Source organism: Herpailurus yagouaroundi, unplaced genomic scaffold (genome assembly GCF_014898765.1).
Source record: "Herpailurus yagouaroundi ecotype Mexico unplaced genomic scaffold, PumYag 142, whole genome shotgun sequence".
NCBI lineage: Eukaryota > Metazoa > Chordata > Mammalia > Carnivora > Felidae > Herpailurus > Herpailurus yagouaroundi.
This window is the reverse complement of record NW_024412397.1, coordinates 13,407,450-13,428,064: the sequence shown is the minus strand read 5'-3', so window position 1 is coordinate 13,428,064 and position 20,615 is coordinate 13,407,450. Positions and strand designations below refer to the sequence as shown.

Sequence of the window (20,615 nt, the reverse complement as noted above, 5' to 3'; positions counted from 1 at the left end):
AAACTCACTTTTAAATTCTTATAACATATGTGTCAATTCCTGTGTGAATGATAATTTTATTTCATTTTGGGTCTTGAAACTTAATTATTCAATTGCCATATCACATTTGCTGAATTGTTTTTTTTTGTTGTTGTTGTTTGTTTATTTTTTTCTGTTCTTTCCCTCCAAGCCCTGGTTTAATTTTGAATGGAAGCAGTGATAGTGGCATACTTGTTTTATTTTTGATCACAAACATAAAACTGGTTTTCTATTTCATTCTTTCTCCATTTCTTTCTATCTATAAACTCTACTGAGGGCCATGTAAGATAAACATGTTTCTGGTTCCTAATGTGAAGATGACAATTTCCCCCAATGAATGTGTCAATTCTAAAGGTTCCAATCTAAATACCCAGGGGAATTTTCATTGGCCTTGGTAAACTGATGGAAAAGTTAATCTAAAGGAGAGTATTTCCAAGAATTGCCAAGGACTGTTTAGAAAGCAAAGTCAATGAGAGATCTTGGGTGAGATATGAAGACACCTGGTCTTGGTCAGCTTCCCCAGAAGCAGTGCTGCAGACAGGGGTTCTTGTTCATGGAATTTTTTGGATGGGGAGGAGAGGAGAGGGTTTCCTCTCCTTGAGAGAGGAAGGACAGGGAATGGAAACCTGTTCACCAGTCATGTAGTCTCAGCTAGAGATTAGATTCACTCTGATCCTATGGCAGAAGTTCTGGAGGAAAAATTACACCACAAAATTCATGTCCTGTCTTTTTGTATCTTATGCCAGTGTGTCACACCTGAGGTGTGCGCTGGCTGGAGGTGGGGTGCTGCATGGTTCCCCACTGAACTGTCAGACAAAATGGCGGCCAGGTGACAGGAGCACTGGCTGGCAAAAGGGATCTGGTTTGGGACCCAGTGGCATCCATTACATTATAGTCTTGGAGAAGAAGTGTTACATGCCAGCGTCAGTCACAGACTGATGCACGGATGTAGAGGTTGTGTCCAAACTTGGGATAGATGGGAACCCTCTAGCACTCTGGTTCAGGGCTTAATTATTTTCGTCTCCTCACCCAGAAACATTTGAACTATTCTTCTAATTGTCAATGTATTTTCTACCTTTGGGACAGTTTTGATACTGGGAGGGAGAGGCTGATGAAATAGAAGGTTAGGGAGGGGTGCAATGATTGGAGGTTGTGACATTGAAAATTAGGTTTAGGAGGAACAGGGATAAGACTCCATAGCCAGAGGGAAGAATTTCGGTGTCCAGTAATTTCCAGCAGGAGCAGTTCCTGGTGGTGATGACACCTAAAGTGTGACCATGTGTGTGGACCACAAGAGGAGAGGGAAGATGTCAGGAATGTGCGAGCTGCCCCTGGCATGGACTATGAAGATGTACAGAGGGGCAGTGGGGTTACAGCGAACAAGAAGACCATGCCTAGCAGGGGTGGTGGGGGTAGCTATGGTTCGGGAAGGGCACAGCGAGACAGGGTAAATCTCTAAAGGGAACACTGAAGGTGTTGAAGGAAGAAAGGCTTGGAAGGAGCAAAGGTAGGAGAGAGACTAGGAATGGGGACTTTGCTTCCTGATTCCAAGATATGACTGTTTGTCCCAGGGAAGATTGTGGGATGTGTGGTCCCCAGGGGAAAGCCAGGCCTCCCTGTGAAAGTGCCTGATAGAGGAAATGCTTTAGGAAAATGTGGAGGGCTTGCAGAGGTAGCTGGGCCATACAACGGAGTCTAGGGTCACAGAGAAAGGAATTAGAAGACATATACTGATAGGGAGGTTCAAAAATGGAGCATTATTGCCGACTCAAAGATTTCATAACATCTAAAAAAAACCCTAAGACCTTCACTTTCTTGGCATCCAAGGTCAACTCCACAACCAAGTACTTTTTCTTTCCAAACCTTACTCAACTGGCATGTTTCTCAGTGACAATTAGAAAGCAAAGTTAATTAAATACTGCTTTGAATTTGCTTGAAGAGTTGTGTTCAGGAAAAAAACAAAACAAAACAAAACAAAAAACAAAAAGCAAAGTGTGAGTATTGAGATTGGTACACACTTGACCATGCCCTTAGAAGGTACATCACTGAGCTGCTTCCTTAGGCAGACATGCGGGTGAGAGGGAATAGCTAAACTGTCCTTCTAAGATTTGTTTCTTGGCAACAACGATGAATCTTCACACCCTTTACCCAAGACCAATGCTGAGAATAATCCAAGCACTGTTTCTTTAATGGACTAGTAGAGCCAGTAGGGATGCCTCAGGGTTAGCAGGAAAAACTGGAATCTCTTACTGAGTTTTTTTGGAAACAGTGTTGTTTTCCTGAAACAATGAGCTTGTTGGATGTTATGAATTATTGGTCCTTAGCCCAGTGTTTGGTACATAATAGACTCTCAACCAATGCTTACTGAATGAACTAAAATGAGGGATTTCATAATTAAAGAGAGAACGCTTGAGAACAAGAGTGGTGAGTGCATGCGTGTGTGCATGTGTGTGTTTAGCTACCTGCCCAAACTCTTTTCACCACTTTTTGTTTTTTTATCTTGTAAGGTAGTTTTCTTTCATTTTCTTCTTTTCATTCAGCATCCTAAAATAAGGAGCAACTGCTAAGTTAACTTTATTGCAGAGACTGGGCTTGCTAGGACACAGCCCCATACTTCCATGGTAAGTAAAGCACGTATTAATTCAGATCTTTGTCAGGCTATAAACCAGTGATTTCCAACCTTGGCTGCACATCATAATCACCTGGGGTGATAAAAATTCTGATGTCTGGTTCCCACCCCAGCAAATGCTGACTTTGTTGTCTGGGGTAGGGCTTGGGCACAGTTTTTGTTTGTTTGTTTCCCAGGAGATTTTAGTGTGTATCCAAGGTGGAGAACCAGTCATCTAAACAATTCTTTCCAAAGGATCCTGAAGATCACTGGGGATGAAAGACCGCCCTCTGATGGTTTTTCCACCTGAGTCATAATCTATTTAACTTGGTCATTCTCATGCTACTCTTTGGTCTTGGGTTGAGCTCCTGCTTTTAATCTTATTTTGCTGTCTGGCTGATTTTGATCTTATGCTTGGGCCTCCAAAATCCTTTGTAAGGAATTAGAATTTAAACTCTATTCCTCTATGTCCTAAGGTGCACCCTTTGTGAACTACAGTTCACAAAACAGTTGCTGAGATCAAGTGCACAGCTTCATGGCCATGAGTGGAAGAAACAGGAAATGTAATCCTCAGCTTGTCATAAACCGTGTATGCTAATTTTATTAGAGAAATTATCATTGAGAAACCAAAATTGTTTTACTTGAAATGCAAAGATAATGACTAGGGAGAGGCAGAGAGAGACAGAGAGAGAGCTATAAATTAAAGATCTCAACAACTCCTGCTACATATGCTTCCTGGTTCCTTTCCTAGCCACCTCTGTCTCTCCAAAATCCAGGTAAGTCCTTTCTTTAGCTTCAGCTTAAGATGTCAGTGTTTTGGGAACACTGATGTTTGTTGATTTGAAAGAATTACTTTCATTGTGCATAATTTTCCTTGGGCTGGTTTTATTTAATTCAGTGCCTACATAGTCATGACAATGTATCATCATGTTGTTAGACTGTAAGTTAATTGATTTTATTTCTTTTTAAAAAAGTTTTTTAGTGTTTTATTTATTTTTGAGAGAAAGAGAAAGAGAGAGAGACAGAGAGAGAGAGAGGAAGCACAAGTGGGGGAGGGGCAGAAAAAGAGGGAGACACAGAATCTGAAGCAGGTTCCAGGCTCTGAGCTGTCAGCACAGAGCCTGATGTGGGGCTCGAACTCACGAACTGCGAGATCATGAACTGAGCCGAAGTCAGACTCTCAACTGCCTGAGCCACCCAGGCACCCTGATTGATTTGATTTCTGAGTTAACTCGTAAGGAATCCTTGTAAGGAAACTTGGGGTTGAAATGGAAGTTTTAACAGCAGATGTGGAATGCCTTCACAGGGATGGGCCCTCGATTCAAAAACCCCTCAAAGTATTTTGGCTTTCAAAAAATTTTCTTCCACACTAATCTCATTCTTGTTTTAGGATTTTTCTTAAAGCCTTCATTCACTAGTTGTAACATAGCTGGTGGTGAAGAAAGCATAAAATGTGTTGTAATTGCTTATTTTAGTAAACAGTAATTGCTCTTTAAAATTATTTGTGTGTGTGTGTGTGTGTGTGTGTGTGAGGTTACAAAAGTAATATGAACTCATGGCACAAGCCTGAAACAATATAGAAAAAGTAGAGGAAAGAAAACACTTTTGCCTCTACTTAATAACCCATGGCAAAGAGATCTGTCATTGCCCTTTAGGGAAAATTCAGACAAGACTCCAGTTTTCCTGCAGTTAGGGACTGGGGTTTAAGATAGCTAATCCATCTAGTCACTCTCTGCACTAGATTTCAATCAGTTGAGAAATACAAAGTACCTGAGAAGGAGCCACTATCGACTTTATTATTTTAAGGTTGGTTTGGAGACTTGAGATCAGCAAGAATTCTCAGGCCCTTCACTGGCCTGGTCACGGGCCAGCAGCTGGGCCATCAGAAGGGAGCAGGCAAGGGCTGGGCCCGCCTGGGGGGAGGAAGCAGTGGGCAGGCAGACACAGGCAGACTCTGGCAGAGAACAAGAGAAAAGAAAACCATTTAGGTGTCAACCCTGATGCCTAGGGAAATGAGAACAGAAACAGCGGATGATGCCAGATTGATTCGCGTCTCCTGTCCAGAGAAGGCCAAGGAAAGGGGTGAGAAGCAGGCAGCAGTGACTTTTCCCTGGGAGGATGAAAATCTGTTTCCTGAATCAATACACGGACAGGAAGAGAAGCAGGACGGGTTCCTGTGACAGAAAGCAATTCAAATAGGTGAAATGAACTTGTTTGGTTTTGACTGTTGTTGCTGTTCTAGATCTTGCTGGGATCTTCATGGATTCGCTTGCTGCAGCATACACAAGGTTTGGGTTTAATCTTTTCCAAAAACTGAATAAGACAAAAGATGGCAACATCTTCTTTTCCCCCGTGGGCATTTCAGCTGCCATCGGCATGCTCGTCTTCGGGACCCAAGGAGCCACCCTGGCCCAGTTACAGAAGGTAAGGAAGCTGTCCAGGCAGGCCCTCCGGCATTACCCTGAAATGGGGCTAGGCAACAGAGAATGCACGTGAAGGCACAGGGCAATTGCAGGTCTATGAGGGAAGTCCTCCTCCCTCTCCAAATATCGCCAAGCCATCTGCTCCCTGGTGCTTGAAATTCCTTTGAGGGGGTGCTGAGTGAGTGGCCTTGTCCAAAGTCTTTAACCTCATTACTAAAGACACAGCATGAAGAACAAAACCCACTGGAAGAAGTTGTGTAATCTCCACTAGCCTATAAATGACGCATCAAAGATCAGTACATGAAAGGATTAACCGATGTAGGTGAGATCAATGGGCAATCCAGACCTGTGCATGATTTTGCAAGGAGAGAAATGCTACCTGTCTACCACTGAAGTTTCTTGAACAAACATTCAACACCCCCAGACTGATTCTATGTGAGGGTTTCTCTATTCTGACCACAACCATAATATTTTCTGTCCTTCCAGATGCTCTCTTCTGAAAAAGAGGCAGGGAACTCAAGAATCAAAGCCGAAGAAAAAAAGGTGAGGAGATATGTGTTACAGTCTTCAGTTAGTCTGCTTTGTTGATATGGGCTCCCTGGGAAAATGTGTAGGAGGGGTAATAGTTTATGCTTGTTTTTAATCACTGCAGCCAAATAGGGTTGCTGGTATTATATAGTAACAAACCCTTAATATTAAGAGGAGATTTTAACTTTATTTTAAAAAATTTTTTTAATGTTTATTTCCTTTTGAGAGAGAGAGAGAGGGAGAGAGAGAGAATGAGTGCAAGAGAAGGAAACACAGAATCCGAAGCAGGCTCCAGGCTCTGAGCTGTCAGCACAGAACCCAACACGGGGCTTGAATCCACGAACCGCGAGATCATGACCTGAGCCGAAGTTTAATGTTTAAGCCGAATATTAAGCCGAATGTTTAAACCGACTGAACCACCCAGGTGCCCCAAGAGGAGACTTTAACTTTAAAGCACCTTGACCACTCTGATGTAAATATGCATGGACTGAAAAGTCCCTATGGCAGAGTGAATGGGTTTAGGAGTTAAACAGATTTGAGTTCAAAGCCTGACCCAGTCACTTAACCAGCCATGCTACTTTGGGTAAGCTATTCATTTTCTTTGAGCCTCTATGAAGTACCCAGTGGAGGTCTGGAACATACTGCTGACTCACCCAGTAATAATGGCGGTAGTAGGCGATACTATCACTACATTCTATTTTTATTTTAAGCTCCCTTGCTGATATTTTACATTAACGATGTATTAGCACAGGACCAATGACTTCTTAGGGTCACTTCTGGCTCTAAGGTTGTAGTATTGCTCCTCAAAGGACAATCTGCTCGAACATGGGGAAGTCCAGAGGTCAGGGCTGGCATCTGGGGATGGTTAGAGCTCTCGGGGTGGGGGAAGGCACATCTACCCTGACAGTAGTCATGGCTCGGCACCAGATGCTCATAAAATCATGGCTCCAATCACCCAGCAATCCGAGCTGTTCATTTCACAGTCCCACATGGCCAGGTTGTCTGGTTGGCTATGGGGCATATGTGGAGAGTCAGGCTTCCTTACAAAGTTTGTGTAACAGAACTGGGTCAGATAGCTGCTCCACTGTCCACTTGGCCACGGAGCACAGCTGTTTTCAGAGCACTCTCCCTCCCAAGCATGGTAGCCTGGACAGAATCTTTGCAGGAATTAGAAAAAGGAACGCCCCCTTGGGGGGTGACGGCTGAATTTCAGCTTTGTGCAGGGCACAACCTGTACAACTCTGCATAGCAACTCTGTCCACCCCTCAGGACTTTTCTGGGACCCACAGAAGCATGAAGGAGAAGAGAATTACTGACTGAAAGGACATTAGGACTGAGGCATGTCTTGGAGGCCACATGCTCTAATCCCCTCTTTCAATAGATGAGAAAGCAGATGAGTACAGTGATTTGCTCAAAGACATGCCAGATGCACATTTCATTATCACATAAACTTAGAGTATTCTGAACCTTGCTTTTAAAAATTGAAGATAAAATTTTAAGATATCGTGTACAAAAGGTATTAGGAATTCTTATACACTTCTGCAATTCTGAATAATGCAATTCTGAATACCTTTTAACTCTCCCTTCTAGTGTAAGAAATAAACTATTGAGGGGGCGCCTGGGTGGCTCAGTCGGTTGGGCGGCCGACTTCGGCTTAGGTCATGATCTTGCAGTCTGTGAGTTTGAGCCCCGCGTCGGGCTCTGTGCTGACAGCTTGGAGCCTGGAACCTGCTTTGAATTCTGTGTCTCCCTCTCTTTCTGCCCCTTCCCCATTCACACTGTCTCTGTCTTTCAAAAATGAATGTTAAAAAAAATAATTAAAAAAAAGAAATAAACTATTGACAAACTAGCTAATGCCACCAAGTACTTTCCTTGAACACATTCCCAGCCTTTCCTGAAAGAAGTTCCACTATCCTGAACTTGGTGTTTGTTATTTCTGTATTATTTCATTGCATGTATTTTTTTAAAATTTTATTATTCTTTGAAACCTCATTATTTTGGGCTCAGGATTGTATTTATAAGATTCATTTATTTTAGGTGGATACTTGTAGCCATTGATGATTCATTTTCATGGCTATTAGCCCATTGATCCTGTTCATAGGTGATTTCTTTCTTCCTTGCTTCCTTTCTTCCTTCTTATTAAAAACAGATGACGCTTCTTATACAAGCCTTGTAGTTTCCCTGGATGAGAGTCTCTCTAGTCCTGAGCTTTCAAATATGGTAGCCACTGAATTGGCTATAAAGTATTTGAAATATACCTAGTTCAAACTGAAAGGTGCTGTAAGTGTCAAATATACATCGCATTTCAAGATCTTAGTATGAGAAAATAATGTTGAAGGAAAACTGTTTTACTACTCACAAAACTTCTAACACCAAACGTGTGAGTTTCCTTATATTAAACAATTTTGACACTAACTGCATGAAGTCAGTGCAGACCCCACACGTTGAAGAGCTCCATTCCACAAGACTTGCCCTACTTCAGATGCTAATTGCAAGGAAGTAGGTTCCCAGATTATTCACACTTCTGTCCAACTTGGCTACAAATCAGAGGATCCCATTACCCCCTACTCAAATTTGATAATTTTCTATAATGGCTCACAGAACTTAGGGAAACACTGGTTTCTTGTAAAGAATACAAACAAATAGCCAGATGAAGAGGTATATAGGGTGAAGTCTCAGGTTTTCCCAAGAGTTTGGGGTGCACCACCCTCCTAGAACATGGATGTGTTCACCAACCCAGAAGGTCTTTAAATGCTGTAGTTTAGGGATTTTTATGAAAGCTTTATCATAGAGGCACTTTCAGTGATTAGCTCTACCTCCAGCCCCTCTCCTTTCCCTGGAGAATGGGAGATGGGACTGAAAATTCCAAGCTTCTAATTATGGTTTGGTCTTTTCCGATGACCAGCCCCCATCCTGAAGTTGTTAGAACAACAGATGCCCCTATCACTCAGGAAATTCCAAGGAATTTAGGAGTTCTGTGTCAGGAACTGGGATCAAAGAGAAAATATCAAAAGAAAAGATGCTTCCTAGCACCCAGGAATTTGTAGTCAGCAAATTACAAGGTTTAGGAGCTCTGTGTTAGACACCGGAGAAACAGACCAAGTATACATTTTTTTATCATGTCACAGATATAAAACATCTTGTTAATTTTTATATATTATTTTTGTTGAAATAATATATACTTGTATATTTATATATATAATTATGTATTATAGTTATGTCAAAATGATGTTCTAGATATATTTGGTTTGATAAAATATAATACTACGCTTGATTTTATCTGCTTTTTACTTTTAAGAATGTAGTCACTAGAAAATTTAAGATTATATATGTGGCTGGGGCGCCTGGGTGGTTCAGTTGGTAAAGCATCTGACTCAAGAAATGATCCTGAGGTTGTGGGATCAAGCCCCATATCAGGCCCCATGCTGAGTGTGGAGCCTACTTAAGATTCTCTCTCTCTCCTCTGCCCCTCTCCCCCACTCATGCTCTCTCCCTCTCTAAAATAATAAAAACTTTTAAAAAAAGATTATATATGTGGCTCACATTTGTGGCTTGCATTATATTTCTATGGGGCAACACTGGTCTATAGTATGTATCTGGAAGGTAGGGTGTATGTATGTTCAACTTTATTAAATATCACCAAACTATTTGCCAAGGGGATTATACCAATATCTGTACCACTTGGCAGTGTATATTGGCCCATTTCATACAGTTGTACAGAGAGAGTGGGACCTGAAACCCCACTGGCCTTGAAGTCACCAGTCATTGATATTCAGGGATAGTTGACCCTTGAACAACATGGGGTTGAATGGCACAGGCCCACTTAGATGCAGATCTTTTTTTTGATAAATACAGTACTGTAAATGTATTTTCTCTTCCTTATGACTTTCTTAATAACATTGTCTTTTATTGAGCTTACTTTATTATAAGAATACAGAATATCATATATATAACATATATATTGTTTTGATTTTGAAGATTGAGAAGACAGAAGAGATACATCACCAATTCCAAGAGTTTTTGAGTGAGATAGGCAAATCCACTAATGGTTATGAACTAAGAATAGCCAACAGGCTCTTTGGAGAAAAGACATACCTCTTCCTTCAAGTAAGTTTAGCTGTATCCGCCACATCTGTGAGTGGTATTCATGAATGGCCGATGGCCCATTTAGGACTGTGGGTCCTGGAGGCATACTGCCTGAGCTGACTGCCTGGCTCAGTCCACATCACTGGGTGTCCCCCTGCCTGTTCTCCAGACATTCAGGCCCTTTGGGAGCTTCTTTTTAATTCTGGCAGTCTAAATCTGCTTTTTTGCCTTAACCCTATTGTACCTGCCAAAAACGTGCCTGGAAGTACTCAGAAGTGATTTTCCCAGGTCCTAAGACACCCTGAAAACAATGTCAGCCATCTTTAATGTACAGACACATTTTTTAGAGATGTTGGAAATGGATAAACTGAATTTCCTTTTTTCAAAATAAATTGAATTTTCAACCTCCTTCTATTCTTTCCCTGTTCCTCCTAAAGAAATACTTAGATTATGTGGAAAAATATTACCACGCTTCTCTGGAACCTGTTGACTTTGTAAATGCAGCAGACGAAAGTCGAAAGAAGATTAATTCCTGGGTCGAAAGCCAAACAAAGGGTACAGTATGGATGGGTCATTCATTGTAAAATGCTTCTTGAGCACCTGCTCTGAGCTGGACACTCATAGGGTGCCAGGGTGCACAAGCCTTTGGGGGGTTCAGACTTGAGATAAGTTTGTTAGGGTTAGAAGGGCAGGGCTGGGCATGAGGAGTGGGAGAAGACACTACAGAGAGTGGAATAGTCTCAGAAAATGGGAGAGAGCCAAGGGGGCCCCAGGGAGGGACCACAGGAAGCCAGCTCCATAACGGAGAATGATTTGAACATGGCTGTGCCTCACAGTATCTTCAGGACTCCTGAAACTGGACCCGTGTCTGTGTTGGGTTCACATCTTTTCCTTTATATGAGAGCCTTTCTTTCTTAGTCTGGGTCTGTAAGAGGAAATATCATAGAGTGTCTCCTTTCTCTTGTCAAGTGAGAGACATTTAGCTCTCCTCCCACCAAGATCTTTATGGCCTCCAGCTGGGGCTGCCTGGCCTTCATCTCCACTAGAGCATCATGCTGGGACGGTAACAACTTTCAGCCCCATCCTCAGCACAGAACTTGACAAAGCCTCACTTCATGCTCTCTCCTTATCCCCTAGTATGAGCCAAACACACAAGAAATACCAGAGAGGACTATTTAATATGGAAATACACTTGGGGGGGAGGGCAATAGCTGATACTTTAGTGTTAGAATTTCAGAATACATTTTTTAAAATTCCAGTTATCCATAATGAAGACATTATTATTTCACAATACAATTTTTCCATCTTTATACTTAGACCAAAAAATAAAATAAAATTTGAAGAGCAGGAAAAAAGGAGGGTCTATCAAAGGGTTGACTGATGGCAATATTCTTCAGAATTTAGTGTGGGAGGGGCTAAACCCAGAGACAAAAACATCAGTTTCTTTTCCAATAATATAATAAATCCCTAAGTTTCGGGTGGTAATTATATCAAATGGGTAAAAATAATAGCTTACACTTACTGCGTGCTTATGAGCTGGAAAGCGCTCCAAGTGCTCTACACATATTAAGTCATCTACTCCTCATAACCACTCCATGAGGCAGGTTTTATTCCTGTTTTGCAGATGTGGAAACTGAGGCACAGCGAGCTTAAATAACTTGCCCAAGATTCCTCAACTGGTAAGAGGCAAAACTGGATGCTAACAGAGGCAGTCCAATCCCAGAACCTGAACGCTTAACCATCGTACTTCATTTTATCCAATGGGACACATGGGCTGTGGGCAAAGCGAGGGCCTCCCTACAACTCTGCCAGCAAACCCTTTGTCGGCAAGGCCCTCAGGTGCTGGCCTGGCTGAGTTTTTAGTGACGAGTCAAGTCCACCTTCATCATATCTGCCTTGCCTAGCACTTGTGATTTTGAAAATGGACCAACTTTGTTGTTGTTGTTGTTCATTTGCAGAAAAAATCAAGGACCTGTTTCCAGATGGTTCTCTAGACAGCTTCACCAAGCTGGCACTGGTGAACACAGTTTATTTTAAAGGGCAATGGGACAGGGAGTTTAAGAAAGAAAATACCAAAGAGGAAGAGTTTTGGCTGAATAAGGTATGGCCCCTAATTTATTTATGTGATGTGTTGACACGTGGAACGTACAATCTAAAGCCCTACTTGAGCAAACGAACGTGGTAGACTGCAAATACTGACTGGAGGCCCTGATCTTTAGCACTATTTTTGGGGGAGCCAATCACTTTGGTGGGCGAACCTGGCTGTCTTCCGCCTCCTCTGACACTGCACGCTCTATTGCTTTGTTGCAGAGTGTGAGCAAATGTGTGCCAATGATGACACAGACCTGTACCTACAGCTTCACTTTCCTGGAGGACTTACAAGCCAAGATTCTGGGAATTCCGTATAGAAACAATGACCTAAGCCTGTGTGTGTTGCTGCCCAATGACACAGATGGCCTGGAGAAGGTAAAACCTTGCATCTCCCCAGTCTTGCTTTCATCTCCTGAGGCTTTGTGTCCTAAAGCTTGTTTCTGGGTAAGCTTGGAAACAGGACTACTGATCTGGAGCTGGTGTCGAGCAGACACTCTTCCTTACTCTGTGCAGCAACTACAGATGGATGTCTAAAAAGAGGCATTAAGCAGTATCGGGTTTCCTGAAAACAACCAATACCGAAATAGTTGGGGATGAGCGAACACGAACATTTAAGGTCATATGGGAGTTCCAAAGATCAGCCACTATTCTGAGAAATGGTTGATCTCTGTGCACCTTTTCCCCAGAAAAGAACAGCATTTGCACATACAGCAAATTTTGCATCCTGTTCAATAGGCTATGAGACCTCCTGAATTTCTTTCTTGGAACTTTAATTTCTTTTTATTTGTTTTAAAAAAAATTTAAGTGTCTTGATTTATTTTGAGAGAGAGGGCACAAGTGGGGGAGGAACAGAGAGAGAGGGAGAGAGAGAGAATCCCAAGAATCCCAACAGGCTCCTCTCTGTTAGCACAGAGCCCGATGTGGGGCTCTCAGACTCATGAACATTGAGATCATGACCTGAACCAAAATAGAGTCGGTCGCTTAACTGACTGAGCCACCCAGACACCCCTGATTTATTTTTAAATATTTTATTTTATTTTATTTTTGGAGCAGTTTTGGTTTACAGCAAAATTGAGAGGAAGGTACAGAGATTTCCCATTTCCTCCCTGCCCCCACATACACAGTCTCCTCCATAATCAACGTCACTTACCAGAGTGGTAATTTTTTAATCCAAAGATGAACCTCCATTGACACATAATAATCGTCCCAAATCCATAAGATCTTTAATCTTGAACCCTTTGATTTAGTCCCCCTTGATTTAAACCTAGTCTAAGATAGCTCCAAAAAGAGGCCCAGTACATGGAAATAACTCGATACATGATGGATGCTATATTATTATGATACTAGATGCTGTTCTCTGGCTGTGAAACATCTCTAGTTGCTTTGCATGTTGGAAAAATTTGGGATAGCAGAATGGCAATATGTATGAAAGCTTTAAGAGTATTCATATTCTGACTCCAAAATTCTAGTTCAGAAGAAACAAAATTGCCTTTCTGAGTCAAATCAGTAATTTCTGCATTAAATATACTAAGATACCTAGTTCGAAATTCATCACCACCACCACCATCATCATCATCATCATCATCGCTATTTTCAGATCCACAGTATCTATAAGCATCCATCATGATGCATACTTACTAGATGATTGTAAAATGAGTGGATGAATGTTTGGCAAAATTTATCAGCTCGATGGAAGTATTATCTATCAGTCTGAAGATATTTAGGAGAGATACAGACCTCTGAAAAAGTTTACATTAAAACAAGTAACATGGACATTCACTGTAATTGCAACTATGTAAATATATATCATGTAAGTAAATATATATATTACGTAAGGTATATTATTACATATTTATTACAGGTAATTCATATAAATATAAGACTTACTCTATATAAATTATACATTATGTATGCATAAAAGACTACAGGGGAATAGTAAAAAATGAAATAATATGTGGATTGATAGAATAAGAAATACCTTATTTCTCATCCTTAAAAATTCATTTACTACTACTGAGTTTTCACATACATAAAGATGAATAAAGAAGTGTAAGACAAGTGCCTGCTATAAAGACAACGGTCTAGTGGAATAACATTTCTTTTGTGCATTATTAAAATTAATCATTTCTAACAGCTTCAAATCAGTGTTACAGTGTTCTAACTTTGTGTTGATAATCATACCACTTTTCCTGCATAGATTATAGATCAAATAACTCCAGAAAATTTAGTAGAGTGGACTAACCCGGGGCATATGGAAGAAAGGAACGTGACCTTGCACTTACCGCGGTTTGAAGTGGAAGATGGGTACGATCTGGAGGCCCTGGAGGCCGTCTTGGCAGCCAGGGGGCCGGCAGACGCTTTCAGCGAGTACAGAACGGACTCTCTGGGGCTGTCCTCACACTCCGGGCTGCAGGCGAAGAAGTTCCTGCACAGGGCCTTTGTGGCGGTCACCGAGGAAGGGACTGAGGCCGCAGCAGGCACCGGTGTGGGCTTTGCTCTCACACTGGCGCCGGGTTGTGAACATTTTCATTGCAATCACCCTTTCCTGTTCTTCGTCAGGCACAATGAGTCCAACAGCATCCTCTTCTTCGGTAGATTCTCTTCTCCTTAGGACAGTCATGGCCTTGGCGGAAAACCAGTGTTAGAGTATCAGTTAAGACTACGGACATAGCCCATTCTTTAAGAAAAATTGTCTTACTTGCTTGCATTCCAATCTTACCATCAAAATCAATGACCCGGCGACTGTAACAGGGGGCGTGTGTTTATAATTCTCCTGAAAGCTGAAATGTCCTTTTGTTTGTGCTCGGTAAAAACCAAGTTAAATCGAGGCTCGGTAATAATCTGTTGATTTCTTCTGGAAGTAAATCAACCTCTTGTGGTTTTGTGTACTAATGGCGAGAAACAGACTCTTCAGAAAAGACACAGACTAGTCTTTCTGGGAGTCCCTCTAGTTCCAATAGTTTGACGTAATACACAAATAAAACACTAATTTAAAAAAAATTTTTTTAACGTTTATTTACTTTTGAGACAGAGAGAACATGAATGGGGGAGGTTTTTTTTTTTTTTAATGTTTGTTTATTTTTGAGAGAGAGAGAGAGAGAGAGCATGAATGGGGTAGTGTCAGAGAGGGAGGGAGACACAGAATCTGAAACAGACTCCAGGCTCCGAGCTGTTAGCACAGAGCCCCAAGTGGGGCTAGAACTCATGGACTGCGAGATCATGACCTGAGCCAGTCGGAAGCTCAACTGAGCCACTCAGGCGCCCCTAAATAAAACAGTAATTTACTCGATTTCATGTGTTACTTTTTTCTTTCTCGGCAAGTGCAGCAAAGTGCATAGAAGAAAGAGGATTTAGAAGCACGTCAGCAAAACATAAATTCAGGCTTAAAGCCAGGAAAAAATAAAACAATGTATCAGACAAAGGATTCCCATATTTTCATCTTCTCTTCTAACGGAGCATATTATCTGTTGTCGTTGTGTAAGCCTTTTGATACTGTGAAATAAAGGCGATTTTGAGAAGATAAATATTGTAGCCAATCAATTTTTTTTAACAGCTCTATTGAACTGTAATTTACCTACTATAAAATCCACGCTTTGGAAATTTATGGTTCAATGATTTTTGGTAGATTTCTATAGTTGTGCATCTGTTACCACAATCCAATTTTGGAACATATCCATCATCCTACAATGTTTCCCTGATGCTTGTTTCCATCCCCAATCCCAGGCAACTATTGATTTGTTTTCCGTATTTGTAAAATTTTCTTTGATATTTCATATAAATGAAATTGTTAAATATGTAGGGTTTTTTTTTTGCATCTGACTTCTTAGCATAATATTTTCAAGGTTCCTCCAAGTTACAGCATAAATCAATACCTCATTCTTTTTATGGCTGAGTAATATTCTGTTACGTGGATATTTCAGATTTTGTTTATCCATTCATCAACTGATGAACATTTATATTGTTTCTGCTTTTTGGCTATTGTGAATAGCACAGCTATGAACATTTTGTATACAAGTTTTGTGTGGACACATATTTCCATTTCTCTTGGGTACATACCTAGAAATGGGATTAGTGCCTTTGTGTTTGTCATTTTGAGGAACTGCCAAATTGTTTTCCAGAGGGGCTGCAACCATTTTACAATCTCATAGCAATGTAGGAGGGTACCAATTTCTACTCCTCTTTGCCAATACTTGTTACAGCCAGTCTTTTTGATTTTAGCTGTCCTAGTGATTGTGAAGCAGTATCTGACAGTTTTATGGTGTCTTTTGAAGTGCATAGTCTAATGTAGCAATATTATCTTTGAAGGATAATGTTTTTGGTGTATCTAGGAAACTCTTTCCCTAATCCAAGTTTACAAAGATTTTCTCCTGTTTTCTTCTAGAAGTTTTACAGTTTTAACTCTTCCATTTAAATCCATGGTCCATTTCTGCGTGTGTGTGTGTGTGTCTGTGTCGTGAGGTAAGGTCTAGGTTATGATTTTTTTTTTTGTATACAGATGTATCATTATCCACAGCATCATTTATCAAAAAGACAATTCTTTCTTCACTGAATTGTCTGGGTACCTTTATCGAAATCAATTAACCATAAATATAAGGTTTTATTTCTGGTGTCTCAATTTTGTTCTGTTGATTTATATGCTTACTGATATGACCATACTGCATTGTCTTGATTACTATAACTTTGTAGTAAATTTTGAAATCAGTGAGTGTAATTACTTTGTTCTTTTTCAGAATCCTTTTTGGTTAGACTAGGTCTTGTGCATTTTCATGTAAAATTTAGAATCAGTTTGTCAATTTATTTAAAAAGCCTACTGGAATTTTGATAGGAATGGCATTAAATCTATGGACCAATTTGTTCAATACTGAATTTTCTAATCCATGAATATCAAATGTCTCTCCATTTACTTAGTAATTTCATTTCTTTCAGCAATATTTTATAGATTTAAGTGTACAAATCCTTTTTTCATTGAATTTATTTTGACAATTTTTGATGCTATGGTGAATGGAATCATTTTAATTTGGATATCAAGTCATTAGGTTGTATGCCTTAAATATGTACACATTTATTACACATAAAATAAGAATAAAAAGCATGAAATAAGATGTTTAAAGGAATTTAAAAAGGAATTTAAAAGGAGTGTTAATGGGCATTTTGTTGAGTGATATTTTTTCTTTTTTAATATTTATTTTTGAGCGAGAGAGAGAGAGAGAGAGAGAGAGAGGGGCAGAGAGAAAGAGAGGGAGACACAGAATCCGAAGCAGGCTCCAGGCTCTGCACTGTCAGCACAGAGCCTGATGTCAAGCACAGAGCTTGAACCCACGAACCATGAGATTATGACCTGAGTTGAAGTCAGACACTTAACCGACTGAGCCACTCAGGCGCCCCTAAACTGAAGTTTATTTAAAAAGGCAAGGAAGCACGGGAGGAGGTGATTCATCTGAGTTATGAGTAATAAGGCTTTAGAAAGTACAGTGGCTCAAAATGCAGGTCGGGATGTTCTGATAAGAAGACAGATATGACAGAGGTGTCACTAACCACAATGGCAGTTCAGGATCTTAACTGGTGCTTGTCCACCAGCCTCAGTGATAGAGCCTCCTCACTCCACATATCCTTGACCAAGCGTCCAGGATCTCTTTTTTTGGTTTCACAAATGTCCTCAATGGAGCTGGGCATGTCTACAAGTGGATGGCCTTGGGACAAAAAGCCAAGTGACCCAGTTGAGCAACATCCTATTTGGCAAACAGCAGAGGAGCTGCTGGTGAAGCCCTTTCTGGTGCCAATCTGGGTGAGGTTGCTAACCATTAGTACGAAGTAACCACAGTACTAAAGGCCCTTGAAAGGTGACATGTTCTGGGCTTAGCCAATCATTGTTAACTCATCTTCCAGCCACAGTAATCTGCGTAAAGGGTGGGAATGTGGTCTGGGGCTTCACATAAAGATGGGAGGAGAGAAGCTCTCTTGAGGGTTACTAGCTGGAAGATAATCTAGGTATTAGCTGAAGTCAAACACTAGTCTTCTCGTGACATAGGAAGCTTTCCTTTATATAGTAGAAGATGAGATCAATACTGAAAACAAGTGATCTGAAAAAAGGAGACATCTATCATGTATCTACCTGCCTACCTACCTATTTACCTACCCACTTACCTACCCACTACCTACTTGTCATGCATCTATGGAGAGAGAACTTGATACACTGTTTTCACCACTCCACCAAAAAAGCAAAACAAAACAAAAAACCCCTGGGTTTTGTTACTCGGCGCCTGAAGAATCCTGAAGAATATATAGCTCCCTTAGACAAAAGCTTGAAAGATAGCAGGGAAGTTGGGACCCACGTTTCTGGGGATGCCTGAACTCCTAGTTGTTTTGAGGGATTGATTAAAAATATTTTCATCTGCTGCAGATATTGGGAGTGCCAATGGCACAGCCGATATGCTGTAAGAGAAGAGAAATTTCTCAAGAAGAGAAAACTCTCAGAGTTTAATCTTAAAAAAGATTCCACTTAATTGTTTTACAAGTCAATCTTTTGCTTCTTGTTCTCAGAATGAATTGGATAATTCACATCTGCTTGAAAATAGATAGGTTGGCTAAGATCTCATTGGAAATATAATCGCAGTAGATCAAACTCTATGCATAGGAACGTGTTTACAGGGCGCCTGGGTGGCTCAGTTGGCTAACTGCCAACTTCAGCTCAGGTCAAGATCTCTCAGTTCTGGGTTCAAGCCTTGCGTTGGGCTTCTGTGCTGACAGCTCAAGCCTGGAGCCTGCTTTGGATTCTGTGTCTCCCTCTCTCTGTCCCTCCCCTGCTCATGCTCTGTCTCTCTGTCTCACTCTCTCTTTCAAAAATAAATAAACTTTAAAAAAGAAAGAATGTGTTTACAAATAAACACAAGCTCATCAGAATGAGCTCGGAGCTCTATGCACAGGGAAAAAGACACGTGAGATGACTGGGGTTTCAAATATTCTCTTATGCAAGGCATTTCAGGACACTGTCATTTGGGCTTTCATGGTGGTGGACTGTGTTCGCACTAGTATTTGGGTCAAATGTAAACTACTGCGTATGTTACATTCTTAGGAAGCGACCTGCTTTTCAGGGAAGAGCAGAATGGCTGAAGGAGTGGGTTGATGTTGTGGATGCGTGGACTATGGGGAATCAAACGGGAAGATGCTTCTGAATGAAGACTCAGGAGTCCGATTACCCGAATTTGATTCCTGCCTCCAGCACTGACTGACTGTGCGACTTCCAGGAAGCCATGTAACCATTTCTACTGCAGTTTCCTCATCTGTAACATCGGGAGATAACTCAATAAGATAATGCCCTGTCTGGTCATCGCAGAGGTTAAATAAGACTATTTCTACACAGTACTTAAGAAAATGCCTGGCACTTACATGGTCAATAAATGTAAGCTGCTGCTTCCTCCTCCTCGTGTTTGTCTTTCTCTTTCTTTTCCTCTTCTCTCCCTCCTCCTCCTGCTTCCTTGTTATTGTTCCTCATTGCTCCTCAATCCTCTATGCTGCTACTGTTCATAGTCATCAAATACAGTGATTCTATCAGTTTGTGTCCCAGGAGGCACAAGATGGCACATTCCATTTACTTCGGATTTTTGAAGACACTGTTTTCTACACAAACCTTTTATTTGGAATAGTTTTAGATTTAAAAAGTTGCAAAGATGGTACGGTGAGTTTCCATAAACTCCTTGCCCTAATGTTGTCATCTCACATCACTAGGGCATGTTTGTCAAATCGAAGAAATCAATGTTGGTACATCAGTCACTGTGGCAGGCAGCATTCTATGATTCCACCTGGTGTCCTAGTCAATCCAATACTAATGTAGGTGTTGCTGTGAAGGGAATTTGCAGAAGCAACTGAGAATCCAAATCAGTTCACTTTAGGGAAGGGAAATTACCAGGGTGGGCCTGGTCTAATCCCATGAACCTGTAGGATCTTGGTCTAGAGCTCAGAGACAGGGATGTCAGAGGCAAAGCCCGAGGAATTTGATAGAAGCAAAATTCTCTTGCTAACTTTGAACATGGAGGATGCTATGTGGCGAGACCCTGAGAGTCTTTAGATGTTTACGGTGACCCCTAACTCACAGACGGTAAGTGGGAAACTCAGTCTTGTAAGTGCAACAGATAAATTTGACCAACGACCCAGCTGAAGTATATTCTTCCTCAGAGCCTCTAGAAAGGAGCACAGCCTGGCTGATACTCTGATTTCAGCTTTGTAAGTCCCTGGGGGTAGTCCCTTTGTAGTCCCTAAATGGGATTTGGTCCCATTGTGCCAGGACTTCTGATCCATAGAGCTGTGTGGGAATATTTTTGGTACTTGATTATGAAGTAATAGAAAATTAACATAATTACTATTGGCTAAACTCCAGGCTTTACCTGGATGTTACCATTAATTTTTTCATTAACGTCCATTAGGTGTTCTAGAATCTAGTACAGGAAATAACAACACGTTTCGTTGTCATATCTCCACAGTCTCCTCTGATCTGTGACAATTTCTCAACCTTTTGTTTTTCATGACCTTGGCAGTTTTGAGGGGTACTGGTTTGGTATTTTGTATTTGGGGCTTGCCTGACTTGTTTCCTCATGGTTAGACTGGGGTTCTGGGATTTCTGAAAGAATAGCACAGAGGTGAAGTGCCTTCTCATTACATCACATGAGGAAGAACCTGACATGTACGTGACATCACTGGGGATGTTAACCTTGATCTCCTCCTTCAGGTAGAGCCTGTCAGGTTTCTACACTATAAAGTTGCTATTTTTCCCCTTTCGTACTCTATACTCTTTGAAAGCAAGTCACTAAGTTCCATTTATCCTACTGGCGGTGGAGGGATTAAGCTCTATCTTCTGGAGGGGAGAG

General features: G+C 41.1%; 1 protein-coding gene and 1 long non-coding RNA gene across 3 annotated transcripts in view; one reads left to right on the top strand and one right to left on the bottom strand.

Annotated features, from left to right (window-relative positions):
• Positions 1–2,965: 2,965 nt before the first annotated feature.
• Positions 2,966–14,778, top strand: SERPINB13 (serpin family B member 13). 2 transcript variants are annotated; one of them, XM_040478620.1, is made up of 8 exons: positions 2,966–3,402; positions 4,869–5,050; positions 5,536–5,592; positions 9,556–9,684; positions 10,101–10,218; positions 11,622–11,764; positions 11,974–12,129; positions 13,952–14,778. In XM_040478620.1, the coding sequence occupies exons 2-8, from the start codon at positions 4,886–4,888 to the stop codon at positions 14,363–14,365; spliced, it is 1,182 nt and encodes a 393-aa protein (XP_040334554.1). In that variant the 5' UTR covers positions 2,966–3,402; positions 4,869–4,885; the 3' UTR covers positions 14,366–14,778. The 2 variants fall into 2 exon arrangements, with proteins under 2 accessions (XP_040334554.1, XP_040334553.1); XM_040478619.1 differs by lacking the exon at positions 2,966–3,402 and adding an exon at positions 4,057–4,708.
• LOC121032831 (uncharacterized) overlaps positions 10,225–20,615 on the bottom strand; it is an 18,638-nt gene continuing 8,247 nt past the window's right edge. Inside the window, exons 3-4 of the long non-coding RNA XR_005791507.1 lie at positions 17,060–17,063; positions 10,225–10,834 (exon numbers count right to left, since the gene is read on the bottom strand). This is a non-coding gene — a long non-coding RNA (uncharacterized LOC121032831). The remainder of the gene's footprint in view (positions 10,835–17,059; positions 17,064–20,615) is intronic.

Coding starts and splice junctions, on each gene's coding strand:
- SERPINB13 (XM_040478619.1), top strand. CDS start 4,627: ATGCCTAGGGAAATGAGAACAGAAACAGCGGATGATGCCAGATTGATT. Junction 4,709..4,868: donor AGAGAAGGCCAAGGAAAGGG/GTGAGAAGCAGG, acceptor TTGCTGTTCTAG/ATCTTGCTGGGATCTTCATG. Junction 10,219..11,621: donor GGTCGAAAGCCAAACAAAGG/GTACAGTATGGA, acceptor GTTCATTTGCAG/AAAAAATCAAGGACCTGTTT.